Below are 23,910 nucleotides of genomic sequence, written 5' to 3'. Positions count from 1 at the left end.
ATGCCAGGCTAGTCGAGACACGGAGAGCACATCAAATGGTGTGTCCTGACACGGAAGTCGGCTCAGGACAGTCTGGTCTGCAGGGCCTGTGTGATGCTACGGGGTAACATGGCACTGTCAGAAATACACACACGAGTTTGGCTTTTGCGCTTTGTGCTTTAACCACAAAGCCCGTCCTTCCTGTCTCTGCTGCAGCGCTCGGCAGCGGCCACAAAATAGGTGTGAGTGGTGTGTAAGCTGTCTTGCTCGTCTTGTAGCACCACGTTGCCAACAAATCCACAGTCCTGCCTACGGTCTGCCCTTGCACGAGTGTGTGATGAGCATTTGGGCTTGTGTGAGTCATACGCACAGCAAGAGGAGCGTTTTTGACCAGGACATGGGTTTTTTCAAAGAGAAAAAATTGGATATCTTCTCCAGAATTTGCAGCTTGAGTTGGCTAATCTATGAAGCATCTGAAACTATAGTCATTAATCCCCGATACACCGTATTTCACAGTTGATGACTGCTCCCCAAGCCCTTGCTCACCCAGTGGGAAGTGCATTATGACTGGTGGCACAGGCAGGTATCGCTGCTGTGACCATCCCCAGCCTGGCACAGAGGAGGCTGCAGCCCCGGTAAAGGAGGTGATGGCAGCCAGGGCTGCCCCCCTCATAACTGGGTAATCTACAGACAGCATCAGTGTTCAAGCACTAGCTTTGGATCATGGAAACAGGGCTTGGATGAAGAGGGCAGGACTTTGGTGAAGCAGCCTGTACTCTCGTGTCTAGCTCTGGCTGTTGAGGTCCCTTCTTTGGTCTCTCCATCCATAGCTGTAGGGTTGTTTGTCTTTGAAAAGCACCCCAAGATCTGCAGGTGAGCATTGCTTTAGACAAGCTGAGTGTTCGTCTTAACATGGATCAACACTGGATCCCAAGGGCTTTTGAATGAATATTCAAGAGAAAGTGGTTTGTATTTATTCTTTCAGCTCCAACAGAATAATTAAGAACAGGATAAATAGTAAGTGCAAATGATGCAATGAAGCATCTGATAATGCTCAGGGGTCACAGAAGAGGAGCCAAGTTGATCCTTTTTAGCCCAACAGTTGATGATTTTTGTGATTTCTGTAACTATAACCTGAGTTTTTTTCTGCTTTTGTAGATGTGGATAAATGTATTTCCAACCCTTGTCCTGCGCTGGCCACCTGCAACAACACCCATGGCTCCTATATCTGTCAGTGTCCTCTTGGATATGAGCTGGAAAAAGGAAAGTGCAATTTAGGTAAGAAAACAAAAGTGAAAAACCAGGGGAGAAAAGATGGAAATAATTATCTGTAATCTTCTAAAAGAAATTAACCTAGGCTCAGACTAGTTCAGGAGCTCCGTGTTCCTCCCAGCCACCACTTTTAACAAGAGCCTTTTACTGTTTATACAAGTGCAGTGTCTAATGCCTGTCGTGTTGGGGTGCCCTGGGGAGCAGGCGCAGGGATAGCTGAGGGTTTCCTAAAAACACAGCAACAGCGCGGTGGGCTCAGGCTTGTTAGTAAGGACAGATGTGCCCTTTCTGTTCCTAATGTGTTTTACAACCCCCAAAAAGCCTTCAGCAGCTCACGGTAGCTCCCAGCCCTGCAATGCCGGGTGGCGGCGCTTGGCTTGGAAGAAGTGAGTGGGGCTATTGTGTAACCTGGCTTCAGTGGGATCAGCCATGTGCAGAAAATTAAGCAGCCGTGAAAGTCTTTGTAAGATCAAGGTCTTGTTTCGTACCTTTAGCATTTTTCATGCAGCACGGTTATTAGCTGGAACTCAGGTTCTGATCCCCTCCTTTCTATTAGAGGACTCTCAATCTCAGGGACTTACAATGTCCCATTGTGAAGGGGAATTTGTTTTGCTAGAGTTTTTTCTGACCCTTAATCAGCGAGGATTAGAGGCATGGAAATTTTGCTAAGGAAACACGGGTGAGGTGTCCCTGAAGGGTGTTTTGAAACATTTCTTCGGGTTGGAATGTGTCAGCTTCTAATTTAGAGAGTTGTTTTGATTATGCCTTGAACTGGGATACAGGCAGATTATATAAATAGTGTGAAGGTGATTCTCATTTTTACTCAGAGTTGTTACATTAGAGCTGTCTGATATAAGATTTGTGGTGAAGATAGGCTCTGTGGATGGGAAAAAATGGGAAAGAATTGGAGGCTTTATAATGTTATCTGCAACCGTATTTGTTATTCTGGTGGAACATAAAACTGGAGCTCTGAGTTCTCATTTCCACCGAGTATCTCATGACACTTAATACAAGATTTAAGAATATTATCTCTCTGAGTCTGGACAACTCAGACTATTGCATTCTGCTGCCATGAATCAAATCTGAATCTAAGCAAAGAAAAATGCATCTTTTGGACCTCTTTTCAAATGTCATTGCTCATTCTGTCCAACAATTTGAAAAATGAAAATGTCCTTTCTACAGTCCTTTATTTTGACTTGCTGATTTGCCTTCCTTCCATAGCAGGGAGGGGTAAGAGATTTGACATGTTTACCCCAAATTGTTATAAATACCTTTGGTACCTGAAACTGTCTTGTTACTAAATTTACCCATCTCTCTCTGTTCAGGGGGCCTTTTAAATTAGTCTGTGTTTCTGTGTGAAATGTGTGAACGCTGCGGTGAAATGCTGGCTGTTCAGCAGCACCGAACTCTGGAATTTGACTGGGACTGTGGGAACATCGCAGCAACCCTTGGGAAAAATCCCAGGGCTGGGACTTTGCTTTATTGGGGCAGTGACTCTCAGACGTGAGTTTTCTGTCTGCTGTGTGAAGGGATTTTCCATGCAGACAGTCTCTCGTGTCAGGCAGATGAAACTGCAGCTACACATGGCATGGAGACAAGTGTTCCGACTAACTTGTCTTATTCCCCTTTTTAGTAAGAATATTTATCGGCCGGGTCCCCCTGAAACTTAATATTACCCATGGGAAGTACGCAGAGCTCCTCCACGTCGAGAGTGAAATCCTGGCGATGGTGAGTGTCATTGCCGGGACTTTGGCGATGCTGATGGGACAGGCCCCCTTCGCTCCTCTTACGGTTGTCATGGGAAGCCATGAGACTGTAGTGTGGATTTAGCCTTTTTAATCATTGACCCATCCTGGTCTGGTGTAAGTAGGACTGGTGAGACGTATGCTTTTAAATCCCAGCACGCTTCTCTCACCTGCTCTGCCCACACTGTCAAGACAGCAGTGGAGAGATTCAGCTCCTGTGGGGCTGAAGACAGCATATCTGCCCAGAAAATCCTGAAGCCCTTTTTGTGAAGTGGTGTGGCTGGGTTCACTCTTCTGTGGCCTCCATCCTTTCCTAGTGTCTTCTGGCTGCATTGCCTTTTCCAGACCTTGAAATGGCATTAGTGCTCCTCCAAGGTCAAACATTGAAACAGTGACTCTGGGCTTCATCGTTCATCAATAAATCTTGCATGTGCTGGGGTGGGTTGGACTGCAGCTGGTGCCACCTTACTCTTAGCCAGACCCCATGGGTTGAAGCACAGCAGCAGCACCCACCCAAACATACCTTCCTCTTGGTGGAGTTTCACAGCCATGCTATTGCAACCATGTGGCTCTCGGTCAGTTGAGAGCAAGCGCTGCATGAGCTGGTGGCTTCTCCATATGCTGTGCCATCAGTTGCTCCAAAAAAGACCCCTGGGCTGTGGATAGGTACATCTCTGTGCGTTTTTTAGGCAGATCATTGCATGCATGAGTTTGTCCCGTTAGCAGTCCCTGGGTTGGCTGCACTTCATCCCAGCTCTTTTTGGAGTAGGTGATTTGGGGATGCTGCCAAAGGAGGGGGGAGCTGGGGTGAGTCACCTTGATGCTGCTTTGTCCTGGTTTCACAGGGATAAAATTACAGAATCAATTTTCTGTTACATTTTGTTTTATTTTGTGGCTGGCCATGGTACGGTGGTCAAGGCCATTAGCAGTTATATCCAGGGCAGCTGCCCCAGGCTGGCCCACAGGTGTATTCTGTAACATTAATGTCACGTTCACTATAAATTGGAAAGCTGCTGGGGATGGAGGGCTCTTTGCTTTCCCCTCCCCTCCCTCTTTGCCCTTTTCTCAATGGTTACTATCCTGGGAGGGACTTGCCACCACTCTATGAGCTAAGTATAACTTCGTGTCTTTTGTATTAGTATCAATATTGGTTTTCTTATTTTATTAAAACTGTTTAAATTTTAACCCATGAGTCTCCCTTCTTTTCCCAATTCCCTTTCTCAGCTGGGGAGGGGAGATAGGGTGACAGAACAACTGGTTATTGTTTAGCCCTGGGTGTGAGCTGAATGGAGATGTGCTTGCACGGCTTGTGATGGGGAGTGAACACATGCAACCGCGCAGATCCAGGGGCAGGGAGGCTCCTTGGAAGACGTGCAGTCTCTGAGCCGCTTTGAGCTCGGCCTCGCGTGGGGCTCTCTCCCCACTGGCTTCTGGCTTGTCCTTGGCCTTTGCGGCCATTGCAGATGCTCATGTCAAAATCCCCAGGTCTTTATTCCCATCCAAGGCTGCACGATGGTGACTTTGGCCGTCCTTTGCTGGCAACAGGATGGCACATCTTTCTTACTGAGCGGGTGAATTGCTGGGATGCTCAGAGCCCCCTTGGCCTCAGCAAGCAGCTCTGGCGAACGCAGAGGATGGTGTCAGTGACCCAGGAGGGCCGTCCTGTGCTATGTCCCACCAGGCTGCCTCCCTCCATCATCCCTCAGGGCACTAACAGCTGCTCTCTCCTTCCTTGCAGCTCGATGCATCGCTGTCGGGCTTGCCGGGGTACCACCACTCCACAGTTAAGGCAACCAGGTAAGGCTACCAGGGGAAGAATGAGAAATGAGTGTTTGGGATGTTCAACTTGAGATCCACATTCTCCGTTTTGAGTCAGTGCTGGGCTTGATGCAATCTGGCCCAGTGGTAGCACAGGGCGTGGGGAATGCCTGACCACCTTGCCCAGCTCTCCTGGTACCCTCCTCCTGGCCTGAGTGGCTTGGGGACGGGCTTGCAAGCTGCCCAGGGGGAGATTTATAGCTGGCTCCAAAGTAAGCTACCAGCACCCCTTCCAGCCCCAAATTTACCTCTCTGTGCGTAAGTTTGTCCTGTTTTTAAGGTCTGTTACAATGCACGGCTGTTTCAGTAGGTATGCAATATTGTGTCTGTGATAAGCATTGCTTGCGTTAATGAGAGTCCTCTGTATAAGGTGCTAACGATGACATCAGACTGACCCGTGGTACTCAGGGCTGTTTTGTTTTGTTTTCTGTTAGGGAGGCAAATTTTGTGCATGTTTCAGTGCAATCCACGTTCTCTTTAGCATCCAACGTGACTTTCTACGACGTTGTCAGCAGCGTGAAAAGCTACATTCGAGCTTGCAAATCCCCCACTGAAGCCTGCCAGTTCATCTCCAGCCTGAAAACGCTCCACAGAGGTAAATAGCTTCTGGAGGAACTGTGATGGGAAGGGAAGGGGGTGTTTTATTTGGCTTCTTTTATAACAGGGGGAGAAAGATTTTTGCCTTTGGAGAAACCCCTCTGATTCTTTTTTTATCTTATTTAAATGGGAGTCGTCTTAAGACCACCGCAGTACAAAAGGGATGCAGATATTAAGCCTTATCTTCACCACATGTGTGAGAAATCTGCCTCTGTGAAAACATCACACAGCACAGGATTAGAGGCATTGTAGGGCAGCCTTTCATCTCTGGGATGTGACACCGAGCCCTGGCCAGATCAAAAAAACCATAAGTCTTATTCTGCCTGCGTGGCTGGGAGCTGGGGAAACGGTGTGAAAGCTGAGAGACAAAAGCCCACAGTCAAGTTGATTAGAGCTGCTAGAGGCCATGAGGGGAGCTTCGCTCTCCTGCCCACTGGATTTCATTGCTGGAGGGTGTAAAAATAGCTCACAATTAAGAGCTTTCAATTTCTGTACCGAATCCTTTACCTGCCGAAGGGGAACGTGGGTGCAGCACAGAGAGGCCTGGAGAAGCACATCAGTCTTGTGCAGGACCTTCTTCAGGTGAACCCCATTGGTGCTGGTGGCCCTGTGCCCTTCACCTCCCAGTCCTTGCTTTCCGAGGGAGTGATAGAGGTGATTTAGCCGTGAGAGGTACCGTCGGGATTCAGGGAGTGAGCACCCTTGAAAGATGGGCTCCTGCAAGGAGCTCTGTGACTTCAGGGTTTGAGGCTTTGAGGTTTGGCTTTGAGGATGAAGGGTGGCAGCACTTAGCCTGGGTGTAGTGGAAAACCCCCCTTGGATTGTTTTGGAAAAGTCAACACAAAGATGAGAAATTTTCCAGAACCACTTCCCCGGGAAGTGGTGGAGTCATCATCCCTAGAGGTATATAAAAGATGTGTAGATGTGGTGCTTAGGGACATGGTTTAGTGGTGGGCTTAGGAGTGCTGGGTTAATGGTTAGACTTAATGATCTTAAAGGTCCTTTCCAACCAAAATGATTCCATGAAATCTAGCGTGTGCTTTTATTTTAACGTGCCATATATTAAAGCCACACTCCACCATGGATTGAATTAAATTATTTTGGTAGACTCGCCCGGATTATATCTGTCTGTTACCTCTGATACAATGCTTCTGGTAAAGTCTACTTCTAACTTGAAATAAGCAGAATAAGAAACAAATTATGTTCTTGTGTAAGTACTTACAAGAAAAGATGTCAGATCAAAAAAAAAAAGAAGTTGATGGATCTAGCAGGGAGAGGTTAGTAAAAGGTGAGTGCCAAATGAGTGGCACGTTTTCCATAAAATCCTATTTCTCATTAATATTTTTTCATTTATTCATTCCATTTTGTCTGACCTCCCAGTAAAAAATGTAAATTCGGTGACACAATTTCCATCATTTACCCACAGTTTTGCTGAATGCTCATTGTAACAAATCTCACTTTGACTGCTTCAAAGTAATGTAAATGAAAGGACAAATTCTTTGTTTGAAAAAGGAAAAAATCCAGTGCTTAATATTGAAATGGAAAAAAAAATGTTTTGGGCTGAGCAAAATGTTTTAGTTGATATAAACTTAAAAATTGATTTGTTGAACTGTCTCAGGGGTTGAATGTGTTTCAGCTTGAGCCAACCAAAATTTTTCTTTTTTATTTCCCCTTCTGCCTCAAAGCTGAAATATTTATTATTCACCCCAACTATTTGCCTGTACAAATGGCAGTAGATACGCAAGAAATGATGACATAGTGTAATGTTGACTGTCTCCTAATGGAACAAGTATTATTAAAAAAAAAAAAGCAAGCAGCTGATGTTGGGTGCGTCTCCCCCACAGTTGGCAGCTTGTGCAAGCAGAAAGACCCCGAATGTGACAAGGAAACATCTGAATGCACCGACTTTGATGGGGTTGCGCTCTGCCAGTGCAAAAGCGGGTACTTCAAATACAACAAGATGGACCACTCCTGCAGAGGTATTGCTCTTTATGCGGTGTATTTTGCCTGAATTTTGCTTAAACTTTTTGTTCCAATGGAAATGAGTGTGTGTGTGTATCACTGTGCACACAAGCAGCTCAATATTATGAATAAATATTAGCAGCTCAAGTTTCTTTTATTTAGTTAGGGGATTTTTCAGCAGACACTGAAGGTACAGACTCTCTCTAGGAATAATATTATCTCTTTCTGGAGCACACTGTGAGTCACAGTGATCGAGAAGAGGGAGAAAGGGGCCCGACTGCTTTGGGCTCCAGTTCAGTGGCACAGAGCAGAGATGACGTGCAGCTCTGCCTGTTTTGATTTTGTCTGAACTCTCAGTGAACTTAGGAGAAGTGCTTTAAACTCACAAGCTTATATTAATACATCATCAATATTTTTAAAATAAGTATCTGAAAAGGATTATGAATTTATTTTTCATCTGGGTTCCTAATATGAATTTTAAGCTTAAGGGTTATATTATTTTTTAGCTACTCCTCAGATTATGAAATCTGAGTTTTGCTACGTTTTAAACAAGGTCTTTGTCCATGTGCCAGTGGTCAAAATGACTTCTGTAGGATCAGGGTGTCCATTCCATAGTTCCAGTAGTCGTTGCAGGGCTTCTTAAGAAATTGAGTTTTCTGATGACATGTCAGTAAGAATTGCAATAGTGGTTATATATTGTTTCTGGCAGTGTCTGCTGGGTTGCTGTTGAAATAGGAGGAGATGCTTTGTCGATTCCAAATCTGATCAGAGAGTGAGAAAAATGTGTCTGGAAATAACTCATGTGCTTCAGGCCCTGGGATGGACATCTCTGAGATGGACATCTCTGGGTCCTGGGCCATGGTCCTGCCTCTCCTCTGCTCTGCAACTCCGGCAAAACCTTTCTCCTTAGTCTTTTCCTTCCCTCCCTTCATCTTGTATGTTGGGGGAAGGATTTCTATTAGGAAATACTGACCATCTCCACTGACCCTTGAAAGGCAGAGAAGAGCTTATGTAGTGAGTGGGGAGCTGAGCTGAAACGTGGGAGGCTTTTGCCCAGTTTTTGCTCCATCATCAATGGCAGGGACCCAGGGCGAGTTACTCCCTTTTTCTTGTCCATGTCTCTTGCCAAGCAGTGTTGTGAAGATAAATACCCAAAAGGCTGTGAGGCACTCAGATGCGATGGTTGCAGAGGAGTAGGAGATCTAACATCTTGTACGTGTGGTTACTCCCTTCTTATGGGTCTTGTTTGCTGTTCAGAATATAAAAAAACCCTACCTGCACACAGTGAGGCCTCAATTCCACCTTCAGCTTCTGCTGTCAGTAGGAAACATCTGATTGACCAGTTTGAGAGTGTCCGAGGGACATGATTGATGTGGGATTTAGGCTGCAGTGCAGTGGCGTGAGGGTAGCACTGACTGCATGGTGTCACACTCCAGCAAGATACCAGATTTTCAGCATCACTGTGTTCCCATCTGGGTAAGCCATGTGGTTGGGATTTTTAAAGGCTTTTTCAAAAGCCAAGCTATGGCCCTCATTTGATATTTCGGGCTATTTTCTGGTAAATATAGCATACAATATGCCAGCCTCTTTGAAAATCTCTGCCCCCTTAGTGACTAAACAGGAACCAAGGTCTCCTGAGCATCTGACCCTCATTGTGGGTCATGAAAATGTGGCACTGTAGCTCCAATTATAGTATTTGTAAAGAGGGAAATGGCTATTGTGCTGCCCTGTCCGGTCTTCCCCGTGGGAAGGCGGGTGCGACTGGGTGAGCCACCGGGGCATGGGGGATCTGCTGCCCTGACCCCTCAGGATTGTTTTGTGCTGCCTTGCAGTGTCTGTCCCCTGGGTCATGCTCGAAAAAGCATCCGCTGGACCAAGGAAGGGTCGGGTCTCTGAGCCACAGGAGTTTTGAGATGAGATGTTGGCTGTGGTACCGCTCGGTGGGCAGATCGGTTTTCTCTGGGTTGTTGCTGGTTTTCAACCTTCCTGGTATCTTCAGGGCTGTTTTAGAAACAGGGTGACAAACCCAATGTGCCAGCTTTTCCATGGCACGCTGTTTTTAATAGTACAGAGTGTTTCCAGAGCTAAGGAAGGAGCAGCAAAGCAGGTTTCCAAAGAGACCCCTGAGTCTCTTTCAGGAAGGCAAAGGCAAAGGAATCCTGAGTAGAAAAGCAAAACTCGATCACTTTGCTTGGCCCCTGACACTTAAGCCTTTCCTCTGTTCCCTGCTCATGTTTGAAAGGTTGCCGAGTGAGTGTGACAGTGTGAGCTCTCCTGGGAGCGTGTTCGAAGGATGCTGGGGCGCATGGGGCTGCTGCGCTCATTGGAGAAGGCAACTCCAGCGAGCTGTCAAGGCGATGCCTCCCTCCCCTTCACTGCAGATTTCATTATTGCCTGATCTTGTGGCGCGCTTTGGTAGAACATTTGCTCTATAATGTTTTCGGTCTGCTTTTGTTAGCAAGTGAACAGAGCAACCCATCCAGTCCCATTTTGCTAGTGCCTCGGTGTTATGAATGAGCCTGGCAAGGATCCTTTGGGATTTACTGCTCTTGCCTTGGCTGTTGGTTGACTGAGGCTCTTAATGCTTGTCCAGTTACCTCTGGTCTCTTCCTTGACTTCAAAGAAACCATCTTACATAGAAATAAATCCAGTGCAAAAAGCATCACGAAGAGATGCAGCGGGGGGGGGGATTATGTAAAGAGCCTCACTCTCCCTATCCCCAGCTCTGGGGGAACAAATGGAGTGAAAGAGGTGGTGGAGGAGTAGTGAAGCTATATAGGGCAGAGAAAGGGATGCAAGACCAGCTATCATGGACATCAGCCCCCCGTCATCACTGGTGCCAGTTGCTACAGCAAGTCTGTGCCTAGAGCTGCGATATTCACAATGTTGAGTGCATCACCCGTCTGCATCCACGCTCTGCAGGGGAAAGCGGCATGCTTGGTGACACGAGACGCTTAGTACATGGGATATAGGCAAACAACATTTCAGTATGACCACAAGCAAGGCCAGGCATCCCAGAGCAGAGTGCCAAGTACACTGTGGGTCACGACTCCTGGAAAGCAGGGACTTGGGCAGAGCTGCAAAGAGGGCTTGGCAGGTAAAGAATAGGTCCCCAGTTCTGGCTTGTAAGGCTAATATGGTCCCTGGGTGCATTTAGGGGGCACAGGCAGGCACAAGAGGGGAAGTTTTGTTATCCCTGGGCTTATGACATCTATTTCTGGGAACCAGAAATCAAAAGGGCCAAAGAGAATCTGTGAGCATTCAGAGAGAGACTGCAATAACCAGAGAGACTCAAAGATCTCAGTGTACTTGGCATTATTAAAGGCAAAGGAGTGATGTGATGGTGAGGAGGAGAAATGTGATCGTATAACCTGTCCCAGCCTAGCAAGAAAACATCCAGAGGCTGGAATTTGACACTGGGATAATTCCAGACCAGAAAGAAGGTGAATGTTTTTAATGGCTGGGGAAATTAACTTTATGAGCATCTGATCCAGGGTTGTGGTTGATTGTCTGTCACTGAAAATATTAAAATCAATCTTGGATGATTCTCTAAAATGTAGTTCCAGTTAACTATTTGATTTGAAACTGGAATTAAATTTAGGGAAGTTCTGTGACCTGTATTATGAGGGGGAGGTCACAGTCACATTGCTCCCTACTGGCATCAGTAGCACCTGTTATTGGTGCTGGAAGAGCCATTAACTTCTGAATCCAGCCAGAAAACTAGTGCTCTCTCTTGCTTTACTATGATATTGCCAGCCCATCCTAATGGACAACGTTGCACATTTGTCCTTCTTTTCTTCCTTCCTCCTCTCCTGTGCTAAGTGCTTCTGAAAATACAAAGTGCCAGAGAGGAGAAGGCATCTGGTGTGCTGGGAGCAGCAGAGGAGGAGAGGAGGTGAGAGCTTTGCTGTGGCTTAGCTGGGTCCTCCCCAGGGCAGCCCCCTCCTCTCCCTGCAGATTTCCTCACGCTTGCTGGGGTTAGAGAGCACCCGAGCTTTTGGCTGCAGGTTATCCCTATGGTTAGAGAGCAAGGTGGAGGGAGGAGGGCTTCAGAGCTGCTGCCTCACCATTTTTAAGCGTATAATGTTTGAGGGTAAAAAAAAAATCCATGGGCATGTTTTATTTCTGTTAACAATCTAGTTTTATTCCCTGTGGAGTGTGTTGCAGGGATTTCCCAGACCTCTGGGTGATGTCTTGCAGACTCCTGAGGGTTGCTGCACGTGCTGGCCCTGGCTTGTCCCTCTGCCCAAAGTGACTCCGTCCGTGTTACTCCTCCCCAGGTCTCTGTCTGAGCTGTCTCAGGCGACCACCTTCACTGCCTCTGCAAAAGGCAGTGGGTCTGCAGGAGCTCTGGTGTGACTATCGCTGAGAAAAGCGGTGATCTTATCAGTAATTTGCAGCTGGTAATTGTGTGTCCAATGTATCATCACCTCTGCTGTTCATCAGAAGGGTAGTATAATTTTCTCAGATAATTCAGGTGATGAGATAGCTGTCCCTGAAGCACAGCAGTCATTTTGAAGTGATGTGTTCAGGTTTTTTACCAACTTTTTGTACATAGAAGTTTTCTGGGTGCTTTAAACCCAGTAAAAAATTTAATTTCTATGCTATAGTAAAATATGATATGTAAAAATTTGATTTAGCTCCAAATTTGAAATAAAGAAAAAAAAAAAGGGACATTTTTCATGAGGCAAAACATAACATATGACTTGGGGTTAACCATGACTGTTAGCATGGCGTTTTGTTGCAGTACTAACATTTAAAAGTAATGAATAATGTGCATCAATGTTAAAGTAGCACTGTTCAAATGAGGTTTCAAAACAAAATCTGGAGACACTTGCGGATTTTTTACACTGATGTTTTGTGGGAAGGGATACAAGTGTGCAGTGAGTTTCCATTCGGGCAAGAAGAGGTTCTGCTGGGAATTACGTTACCAGCTGCCCACCCTGTGCCAGGCTCCGGGCTAGCTCTGCTGGGAAGCCCTGAAATGGTCCCATCAAAGCCAGTGGGAGGTGAATTTAAGTGCAGGGTGTTTTGCCTGAACCAGAGGAGATATTGCATCACATTAGACTGCATCGCGTTCCTGCTGTGCCAGCAGCGCAGACCGGCTTGTCGGTCCCCAAGGTTGTTTGGGGTGAGGCTGCCGTGGGAAGCAGCGATGGGAAATGCCTCCCCTGCACCGCTGTGCAGTGCTCATGGCCCTTCTCTCTTCTGTTTTCAGCCTGTGAAGATGGATATAAGCTGGAAAATGAGACCTGTGTGAGGTATGGTGACTGTTCTGCCCTTCTCCTACCCCATCATCCTTCTTAATATTGCTGTGGTGACCTGTTGGCACAACTAAGCCGCTGAAACTCCCTGTTATTTTCTGTTCCCAGCTGCCCATTTGGCTTAGGTGGATTCAACTGTGGAAACCGTAAGTGCCGAGTTTTGTTTCTTTTAATTTCCACAGCGTCAGAAATGGGAAATTTGAAACAAGTAATTGCAAATGACTATGTCTAAAATGCAGTAGGGTCACGCTACTTGTCAGAGGTTTTTGTTTCATCATTTCTGCTGAAAATTATTTTGTTGACCTTCTTTGGCAAAGTTGACTTAATATTATCTGACCTATGAGGAACGGCTGAGGGAGCTGGGGTTGTTTAGCCTGGAGAAGAGGAGGCTCAGAGGTGACCTTATTGCAGTCTACAACTACCTGAAGGGAGGTTGTAGTGGAGTGGGAGTCGGCCCCTTCTCCCAGGCAACTAGCAATAGGACAAGAGGACATAGTCTCAAGCTTTGCCAGGGGAGGTTCAGGTTGGACATTAGGAAGTAGTTCCTCTCAGAAAGGGTCATTAGCCATTGGAATGGGCTGCCCAGGGAGGTGGTGGAGTCACCATCTCTGGATGTGTTTAAGAAAAGCCTGGACATGGCACTTAGTGCCATGGTCTAGTTGCCATGGTGGTGTCAGGGCAATGGTTGGACTCGATGATCCCAGAGGTCTCTTCCAACCTGATTGATTCTGTGATTCTGTGATCTCCTTTCTCTGGATACTCTGTCATGATAGCACATATAGTGGGCACTCTGGAAGCGAGATATTCAGAGTCGAATCCATGAAATATTGTTTGAATTATTCTGATCTATCAGTGAAGGGAATCCGTCCCCTAGGGATACAAGAGCTTGTTCTTCCTTCAGCAGGAGATCACCAACTGTGTCCATTTCACTTGAAAATTTAAGGCAGGATTGCTTACAGAGGGAGGGAAGATGGGAAGTAAACAGTTAATCCCTTTGCATGAGGACTGTGGATATGTCTACATTAGTATTTACAACCACATCGCTGTTTCTAAGTAAATCTCTGTCTTTCCCTTCTGTAGCTTATCAGCTCATCACCGTGGTGATCGCGGCTGCAGGAGGGGGACTTCTGCTTATCATGGGCATAGCACTGATTGTCACCTGCTGCCGGTAGGTACTGCCACCAGCCCCAGCTCGCGTGGCATCCTCTCAGTGGGTTACACCACACTTAGTGCTCCACACGTGAACCCTGAAGGACCAAAACAAAGGTGAAAACAGGAGAGCTAAGCAAGTGGGTTAATCTGAGATACTGAAGTATTACATTGTGCTTTCATTTGGGGCATATCTTTTTTTTCCCAGCAACCAGGCTAAAAAATTGAACTGGGTGTCTCTTAAGGGTGTGCCTGGCAATCATGTCCTCTAAGGATGGTGAGGCAAAGGAGTTCTTCCCACTCAGGGCTGTAAGGCAGCCAGGGAGCAGCCTCCAAACAGCAAGCTAAGTAGAAAGGAGAAGTTTAGGCAACAGGAGGGGTTACTGACCACTGCTTAAGTGGTGTTTGAGTGTATTTCAGGCTATTTTCATTTTCCTTTATGGACAAATCCTGCAAGTGCTCTCACTCTGTGTGTCTCTCCCTCTCAGACTCACACATACACGTACACACGTAGTTCCCGTACCAGCAGGTAGCTTCGGACTAGAGGCAGGATGTGCTTGCCAAGGAAGCTCTGCTTCATGATTTACATATCATGAAAAGGGCTGCCTTGCAGTAACACCCTCTCCCCACCATTCCAGCCCCCAAATCTAGGATTTTGAGGCACTCTGGTTAAAGTCAGCAGCTGAATTTATCAGTAACATAGACATGACAGTGGTTTGGTTGGCACAGTGGTTTGTGCTTGTTCCCCCATGTTTTGAGCCAGGGGGATGCCAATAGGCCCCAGCCAGGAGGTGTGACGGCCAGTACACCCCAGGCCCCAGAGTGCAGATCTCTGCAGGGATGGACTGTTCTTCTCATGAGTCCTGGCCTTTGGCAGATTATGTGACTTCCTGGAGGGTACTCTGCTTTGAACTGGAAGTGTTGCCAAAGTCCACTCATACAACATGGTAGTCATGTAGGGGCATTTGGTGTCATTCAAACCGGCCCCCTGCAGGTCTTCCTTCTTAGCAATTAACATAGTGCCTAGAAATGCTGTAGTTAAGCACCTGGAGACTTGAATATCATGGGGGCTCCCATACGTTTTTCTTTCTTCCTAGATATCCGTGACTTTTTCATTGACTCAGGTGAACACGTGCATTTTTAAGAGACAATGGGCATAAGTTGGAAGAGGAGAGGTTCAAACTGAATGTAGGGAAGAACTCTTTCACCAAGAGGACAGTAAGGCAGTGGAACAGGTTGCTCAGAGAAGTTATGCCATCTCCATCCTTGGGGATTTGAAATCCCACCAGATAATATCCTGAGTAGCATGATCTGACCTCGTATCTGATTTTGCTTCAGAGCAGAAGATTGGACTATAGTCCTTCTGGGGCAATCTTTGCATCCAGTCAAGGTGCATAACATGAAGTAAATCTCCTGAGATCATGTCAGAAGTGCATACAAGATAGCAGGATAAGTTAAGTTGTATGTTTTCACTTTCCTTCATTCTTTTATAAACAGGAAGAATAAAAATGACATAAGTAAACTTATTTTCAAGAGTGGGGATTTCCAGATGTCACCATATGCTGAATATCCGAAGAACCCCCGGGGACAGGAGTGGGGCAGAGAGACCATCGAGATGCAGGAGAATGGAAGCACCAAGAACCTGTTGCAGATGACAGATGTGTATTATTCGGTATCTATCCATAGCTTAACTACTAACCCTTTGTGCCTGATACAGGAAAGACACATTGCTTTATTTTTGGAAGTACAAATCCCTTTCCTGCAAAATAAAAGAGCAAAGCAAATGACTTCCATAGACAGCAAGGCATTGCGAGTCCTGTGGACTCTAGCCATTACACGTGGTGAATATCACAAAGAGAAGTTATTAGGAAGAGTCCTAGGGAAATGTTTAGGAACGTTTTGGTAGATGCCCAAAAAGCCCAATCCTAGAGTAGAGAAGGACAGTTAGAGGTTCTGGACAGACTGCTAGGGATTTGTGTGAGTAGTTTTCTCCCTTCCACCCTCACTGATGATGCTGGAAGGTTGAGACTTCTGCCTGGGGGACTTCCCCCCAAGATGGGAAGATGCTGGTCACTGAGGACCCCTCTTTTCTTCCACCCCTCTCCAGGGTACAGGCCCCTTTCTGCAGCAGAAAGGGTGCATAAGAAGCATCCCTTCAGCTCTGAGGGAACAAGTGTCAGGGAAGAAGCACTGGAGGAGTAATAGGCTGTGTAGGACAGAGAGACACAAGCACAAGACCTGCTGTCATGGTTGGTACCATCTGGTAATGTCTGTATCCAGAGGTGTGATGCTGGTGTATCACCTGTCACTGATCTACAGCAACATACTGGATGTACTTACCGTGTGTGGGGGTTACTTATATGAGTGAACATTGCAGGATTTCACCCAAATCGCATGTTCTGGACTTCTGCTTTGTTGAGCAGAGAGCAATACTTTTTTTCTGGCTTGCATTTTAAGTTTTCCGGTAAGCAAGTTTACTGGGTTGCACAGCATGAAGGGAAATAATCCTCCCTCCTGCTTCCAGTAAGAATGAGAGATTTGGAAATGAAAATGCATTTCCTGAATGTTTTTTAAGACTTTTATTATGCTGGCGACTAGAAAGGGGAGGGAGCTTTTTATCAAGGAGTAGGTGATGAGGGCTTTGCATGGATCTGCTCTGTAACAGATCAAACCAGGTGGCTTGATGTTATTTACTGGGTGGAAGGATTGTATAGTCTTGGTCTTAGATGTCAAAATTCCTCAACCAAGTGTCCCCAGGAGAGAAGGGAAGAGAAAGGAAGGTCAGATCACTTTGTATTTGACATATAATTCAAGTGCCTGTGTTGGGAGAGTAGGTACCTGTGGTTAATGGGGAGAGAAGTGCTCTCAGGTAATACCCAAAGCAGGAGACTAACTTTGATTTTCTAGAAGTGTTTCCTTTAAGGATGGCTCTGGGACAATATCCTTTTTGTGAGAGTTGTTTCAATGCCTGAGCTCATCAGCGCAATTCTCTTGGATTAAAAATTAACTGCACTTAGACTGCACTTGGTGGAGTCAAGTAAACTTCAAGTCTGCTAATTGGCAAGATGTCGAAACTAGATTGCATCAGAATAATCCATCCCTTCAGGCAATGCATAACTGCCACAGTAAAAATCATTCTAGGTTCTAGAGATCATTAGCGATCACGTTATTTCTTCTAGCTACTGAAATAACTGCTGGGAAAGGTGGTAAGGCTGTGCCTGAAGGAGGATTTGAGTGTGAGAATAAGACCCTTTTTATTTAATTTTTTTGCTAATACAGCCAACTGGACTGAGAAATCCTGAACTGGAAAGAAACGGACTTTATCCTCCCTACACTGGTTTGCCTGGATCTCGACATTCATGCATCTACCCTGGACAGTACAATCCATCCTTCATTAGTGACGAAACCAGAAGAAGAGACTATTTTTAGCAGGGAGTGGAGAGGGAGTGGAAGATTGACACAGTTTTGTGGCCCTTGATCCCCAGGTACAATCTGTCACCTGGGCAGTTCAGCCCACATCAATCTTACTCTTCCCATTTAACAGGAAGGACTTTGAACTCCGTGCCGAGTGTTGCTGCCCTGAGAAGTGGTTACACTTGCTGAGCAGCAGAGAGAAGGAGGAGAAGGAGGGAATGGCTCAAGGTGCACATCACTAAAAGACCCAGATGGAAGTTAACACATGTACTCCGGATTTGTTCTGTGCTGCTTCTTCACCCTTTACGCTACATGGCAAGCATGGATCAGTACAGGCAGATGAACTGTGCCCAGCACTCTGCATTGAATACCACTAGGGAGTGTTTTGTTTACAGATCTTGTTCACTGTTGACTGTGCTTGTCTTCTTAGCCAACCTTCATGCAAAGATTCACTGTGCAACTGCTTTCGGTAGGGCAAGTTTGTCCACTCCCTTTTACATTGCTGCATTGCTTTCTGCTTCGTACATGACAGGGAAGCTGGCTTGTCCTCTGGCCCTTTCCTTCTTACTGGTAGAAGTTCTCCAGATGGCTGGGTCCTTGCTGAAGCCTGGTGCCTGGCAATGTTGGCTGAAATCATGGGTTGATTGTCTCCAAGGAGTGTGTGAAAGTTAGACATACCACTGCAATTTAACTGAAAAAAGACACAGTTGACCCTATGTGCCTCTTTGAAAGCTTCCTGTATATAGGGAAGAGTCAGAGTATGTTGTTTTGTCAACCAACGTTGTTCAGAAGTGATGCCACTACACATCATCATAGTGCTTCTGTATAGGATCTTATGGGCTGTTTCACTGCAGGGATTTAAATGCCTGCAGAAACAGCAATATAATGTTAAATAATTGCTCACAGGAAAGAAAAAGCTGAGCTGGGAATTCAGCATGCTCCTTACGAGAAATCTGTGAAGGAGCAATAATGCTATAGCCCTGGCTGGGCAGTGGAACCTGAATTCTGGGCACTGCAGGTGGGACATAGTTTTCAAGCCTCCACAGCCCACCTTGACTCATGTAGGAGCTGTGGAGGCTTTTTCAGTACCTTGGAAAATAAGGCTCACTGCAGTCAGTTGCATTTTAGGGAGAGAAAAACATGCTTTCCATCCTGGCGGAACAAAGATCAGGTATGTTGAAGTGTTTTCCTTTCTTCCATCCTAGTTTCAGGTGATTCAGACCAGGAAGGTTTCCTCACCTAGGTGTGTTAATTCCTATTAATCACCTTGGCAAAAGCTGAAGAATATAAGTTATTATATTTCTCACCAAAGATCAGATTGAAAGCTCGTGGACTGCATTCTAACCTGAGCTGGATGTTGAAAGAGATCGTATTAATGACGTATATTTATCGCTTATCTTTACTGCAGTGTTAACCTGAGTCATCCAAACCTGTCCAGGTACGGAGTCCAGATACAGATCCTTCCCCCGAATGTGACTGCTTTTAATTCAAGGTGGCTGCTTGTATGAGGATAACAAATAGCACTATTCCTTAGCCATTAACCCACCATCTCTGTAGTCTGTACATAAGCTAGTTTTACTGAAGGGCACATACCTTCTGATACTCCCTTCTCCTCTGCCATGCTTGAAAACATACAGTGCCTACAAGTAAGTTCATAAGGTAGCTCAGCTCACTGAAGCACTAAGGACCATGGGATGTGTCCCCCAAAGCACCCAACCCCAAGTAAGAACAGCAGTTCAGATGCTGATGTGTTGTGTCGCTGCTCACTGGAGACAAACCTGGGGTGATGAGGAGCCCTCCGTCAGGGAGCAGGTACTTGCGTCCTACAGGTGGTGAGAGTTCCTAGGTCCTTTCCCAGCACTCCGAAGGCTGTTGTGTTCCCTATCAAAAGTGAGCAACAGCTACCCAGAGGAAGGGGAGCTAGCACAGGGCAGTCATCAGCTGCGTGAGCTAGGAGGTTTCTGGTCCCTGCTCACATTTGCTTCTGTTTTCTCAAAACTGCAAGGCAGGAAAGGCACCACAAATGTGCTTGAGAAGACATAGTTCGGTGCACCAGCCATAGCACACAAATGCAGTGTCTTTTTATGCCTCACTCCTTATCTACTATGTAGAAAGAGCAGGGTGGGCTTGCAGAAAAACAGATCTTTAGGGATGCCTACGGCAGTATCCTTTGCACTTACATGATCTTATGGTGACGACGCATGTAACTTCATGCCTGTCTGATCCATTACCAGCCTCACAGGTGGTAGTACACAGCTTATCTCAACTGTAGGGAAGAAACGAAGGGATGCTCATGGGAAGGAAACTCTAGTTACAGTATCCAAAATAGTTTAACAGGTAAAGCACAAGAACTAGCGCTTCCCTGCCACGTTGATCAGTGTTTCCAGTCCAAAATGATCTTTTCCCTTTCATTAGCAGCCAATATCTTAATTACACAGGATCCATTAGATGATGTGAACTAAGGGCTTGACTCTGCTGTGCTGTGGGATCCTTCAGAGAGGACATTGGCACGGGCGTTTCTGTGTGGGTGAGTTGCCTTTGTTTTTGAGAGTGCCCAGGACAGAAAGGTCTGCATTTCCTATGGTATGGGGGAGGGTTTTGCCTGTGTTACAAAAGGAAGGGGAAAGCTGGGATTCGTGCTAAGTCTAAATCCAAAGCGTATAGACGAGCACTGGGCTCTGTCCCTATTTGCTAAAGCAGCTTAGCAAAAAGGAAGAGTGTCCCAGCAATGATGGTAGGATTTAACCACGTGCCAGCATTTCATCAGATAGGGAAGAATTCAGGCACATGCTTATGGGCAAATACGTTTAATTGCTTGGTTAGTTCAAAGACTGGGAAATGTTCCTGTGTGTTCCAAGCACAAAGGACAAGGTAGGAAATACCAACTCACAATTGGAGATCAATCCTTCTGTATAAAGAGTAACATGGACTATATGAACAAACCTCCTGGTCTGTGTCTCGCAGCAAATTGCGAGGGATTTGAGTGGAAATGAGACAGGACTATTCCTAATTGAGATCACACAAAAGTTTGCAAGTATTTAATTTTCATTTCTTAACTATCTTTAAAATCTTCTTAATGCTGTATCTGGAGTGAAAGGGTCTCAGTAAACCCAGCAGGATTTTCTGAGTGAGGACTGCAAAACTTGGCTTTTTCCAAAAGAGATAACTTTATTGCACTGAAATTTTCTCTTTTCCAGAGTGGGTAAACATTGGGAAATTTCTTATGAGAATGTATCCATTGCAGCCCGACCTTCCTTTTAGCTTTGGTAAGAAACAAGTCATGGAGCCAATGCATAGTCCACAGGAGGAAAAGGGTCTCTCCTGACCTGCAGCACCTTCTCTGGGTGTCCTGGGAGGCCCCACTCACCAGGCAGGAGAGGATTTAGGCAGGTGTCAGCACCGGGGTGAGTGCAGGTGCTTTCCCACGTGGTGATCCAGGAAGTCTTTGTGGAGCTGGGGGACGCAACCCGGAGTGATTCAACCCCCCGGGTCTCCACCAGCCCACCTGCTCCCAGTGCTGCAATTTTTCTGTCTTCACCCAAGCCCCACCAGCTCCCAGCTCCACTGGGGCAGAAGGGGTGGGTGCAGTGCAGTGTGTTTCATCACAATTTATGACAGTTATTTTACTGTAATTATTTACTACCACATCCCAGCAGCACTGGGCTTGCCTGGCCGCGGCAGGGATGTGACCTGTTTCTGTGCAGCTTGCCTCTGTTAAAGCTGCCACCGGGATCCTCTCTGTTTCCATCTCTGCCGTACACTAAGCACTCTCTGGAAGCAGAGTGGGGTTGGTCAATCCTGTCAGATGTGAGAGGGGTCTTCACACGCCCTCAAGCTCACTTTCAAATGCGGATGCCTCTCTGTTCAGTGCCTAACACCCCGTAGGATGTCTAAATAAATGCAGCTTATTTCTCAGACTGTTTAGATTACTTTTAGCTACCCCAAATTGCAAATTTTGAGTATACTAGATGTTTTTGCCAAGGGGAATTGCTCTCTGCTGTCCAAGAGGATAAGATAGAAGTGGCATGTTTCTTGTAAGGAGGATGCAAGTGGTTCAGACAGATGTGGGGAAGGGAAGAAAAACTACACCAACACTGCACAGACATCTGCTCTTGCTCCTGGCTGGCGTGGAAAGCTAGGGGAGCAGTTAGCAAGGGCCCGTGGGCCGTTACGTGGGTGTATTTTTGATGAACTGTGGAAAATATGCTGATTCTGTTGCTTGACAGGAAAAGATGTGGGAGGCACACAATTGCTGCTATCGTGCTCTGCCAATTGCACTGACAAAAGCCCCTCACCCACAGAAATACCCTCAGCAGCCGGCCTAGGAGAGGCAGCCCCAGGGAACAGAGCAGGGGCATTTTGATGCCCTTTGCCCTCCACATTTAGAGCATTAGGTAACACAGCAGCGATGAATCTCATTGCTGTTACGGCACTTCCCATACGTCCCACTGTCACGGTAATGTGCTGAGTCACGACTCGTGATGAGCCTTTTACAAAGTATTTACTCCACGCTGTGTGGTAGTAAAAGGCTGTAAGAAATAGCAATGAGTTGCAGTTAGAGAGAGGTGTTTGTCATTGTGAAATTGCTTCTGCCAGTGCTTGTGAAGGTGGTTTGCCAGGACCTGAGTGAGCGGCAGAGAGGGTTTGGACATTGCTGCAGGCACACCAAGTGCTTCCCCAGGACTTGTCTCCATATCCGTTCTGAATCCAGCTGGGCTTCTCATTCCCTCATAGTGATGTTTAATCTTTAGTTTTCTTCCTTAAGTTAACAGGAATGGATGCATTTTACTTAAATGCTCTTCCTATGCTGACTAATGTTTTTTCCTCCTTACACACAAAGGACCTAATCCAGCATCCATTATAATGACCGGGGTAACTCTCCCATGGTCTGTAATGAAGTTGTTTTTAGGCCTGAATTATTCCACCACCAAGGTCCCCTGTGTGTAGTACACGCTTTCCAATGGCTCTGTGTTCTGCCTGTGTCTGTGATACGGTTGCTGCCTTTCCATGTTGTATTTATTTTTTAAAACTCTACTTATTACTGTAGCAGGACCTGTATTATGTGAGATTGAACAAAACAGGTTCAAGATCTGAAACACCTTCCTGAGAAGAGAATGAACGTGAATTTTGTAGAGTTGTTTTACTGATCAGCCAACCTGTTTCCTATTGTGTAAGATCTTGTAGGGATGTAGAGGTGCTTCCTGCAGTCACAGATAAGAACTGCTTTTCAGTTCACTCTTACTTGTCCCTTGAGAAATGAAGCAAGATCTCCCCAGTTTCAAAAGGGGTATGTGCCGTGTGCTTGTAAGATTTCAGGAGCTTTGCAATGTGTATTTAATTCTTCATTCCCTTGAACTGCTGAAATTGAAAATCAGGACAGAAATCCATGAAGGGGTGAGAAATAACAAAAAAAAAAAGAAGAAAGGGATATGCTTACTTGTTATGCAGAAATAAACACCTAAAGTGAGTGTGGCTTCTGTGCTGTAAGGTCATATGTAGGATGACACCTCTTCTGTGTCTAGTTCATGTTGCGTGAGTGTAATATCCCTGTTGAGGGAAGACTTGGAGAAGGGTGCCTGATGTTCCTCAGAAGTAGTGTGTAAACGCTAAGTCCCTTGGTCTTTATTCTGGTAAAATGCTAGAAGGGATGGGAGTCTTGCCTGGGTTAATGACTGCAGCAGGCAGCCCCCTGATCTGCAAAATCCTATATGGAAATCCTATGGAGTATAGTAAAAACTGGTCACTTCTCTTGAACAGTGCCATAGAATTCACCTGACATAAAAGGTCTCCAATAAAATCTGCTAGGATGAGTTTACTTTAAAGGAAAAAAAAAAAACACAATAGAATAAATACTTAGTAGTTTCCTTTTTAAAAAGGAAATTCTGTTAAACTCAGTCGTTTGTTTTAAGCCCTGTTAAATTTTACAGGACTTTCTCCTAACAAAAGGTCAAACTTGTTGTGTAAAATCATAATGATTTATTTGAGCAGCTTTCAGAATTGCAGTAGTAAAGCTCACCTTTTGTGAGCTCTATTTCAAAAGTAAATTTTCAGCAGTTGTTTGTACTTCTTCTATCAACCTGAGTGTAAACCTGTTTTATGTGCTTGACATTGCCCTGTTTCCTTCTCTGTATCTCTGAATGTTTGCTTCCAAGTCGCTGGGGTTCTGAGGACATTTTCCAAACCAGTATTATTTAAAGTTGTATCATATTTTCAGCCTCCACTAATTATACAGTACTGTAGTAGTGAAATATAATTTTTAAGGATTGGATTATTTTTATACCTGCATCCAATATTATTAAATCTGGCGTTCTAGTCAGTATTATAAAAGGATACAATAAAACTATGAATATTACTATGTCTCAGCTTTTTTATTGTGTTTAGCTTTCCCTGTAAAGAGATACCTATGCAACTTTTAGATGGTTTTAATTATAATAAGAGATCTAATCTAGAAAAAAATAAATTCTATAGTTCTTTTGTTTTTCTGGTGGTGCTTGGTGATTGTATAATCAAAATGAAAAGCAAAGAGGAAATGGGTATGTTCTGTTAGTCGTGCTAAACGAACTGCTCAGCGGAGACACAAGTTGTGTTCTGATACATTTATTTCAGTAGCATTAAGTAACTCAGTTTAATTTAATTTTTTTCCTCAATTTAATTTTTCATCCTGCTGGAATTGCAGGAGAACTGGTGAAGTTGTGTGTTTGCGAGTGTGA

At 45.5% G+C, this 23,910-nt stretch overlaps 1 protein-coding gene across 2 annotated transcripts in view; it reads left to right on the top strand.

Annotated features, from left to right (window-relative positions):
* The window catches only part of HEG1 (heart development protein with EGF like domains 1), a 58,037-nt gene extending 34,359 nt beyond the window's left edge, over window positions 1-23,678 (top strand). For both annotated transcript variants that reach the window (XM_068407385.1, XM_068407384.1), the window contains exons 14-23: window positions 1,138-1,257; window positions 2,885-2,979; window positions 4,735-4,793; window positions 5,249-5,409; window positions 7,256-7,390; window positions 12,592-12,634; window positions 12,746-12,783; window positions 13,718-13,805; window positions 15,284-15,458; window positions 17,066-23,678. In XM_068407385.1, coding sequence (XP_068263486.1) covers window positions 1,138-1,257; window positions 2,885-2,979; window positions 4,735-4,793; window positions 5,249-5,409; window positions 7,256-7,390; window positions 12,592-12,634; window positions 12,746-12,783; window positions 13,718-13,805; window positions 15,284-15,458; window positions 17,066-17,215 — 1,064 coding nt within the window. In that variant the 3' untranslated portion in view covers window positions 17,216-23,678. The remainder of the gene's footprint in view (window positions 1-1,137; window positions 1,258-2,884; window positions 2,980-4,734; window positions 4,794-5,248; window positions 5,410-7,255; window positions 7,391-12,591; window positions 12,635-12,745; window positions 12,784-13,717; window positions 13,806-15,283; window positions 15,459-17,065) is intronic.
* Window positions 23,679-23,910: the final 232 nt, after the last annotated feature.

Source organism: Nyctibius grandis, chromosome 9 (assembly GCF_013368605.1).
Source record: "Nyctibius grandis isolate bNycGra1 chromosome 9, bNycGra1.pri, whole genome shotgun sequence".
Classification (NCBI taxonomy): Eukaryota; Metazoa; Chordata; class Aves; order Nyctibiiformes; family Nyctibiidae; genus Nyctibius; species Nyctibius grandis.
Note: the sequence above shows the minus strand (reverse complement) of the source record. Positions and strands in the feature narration are given on the sequence as shown.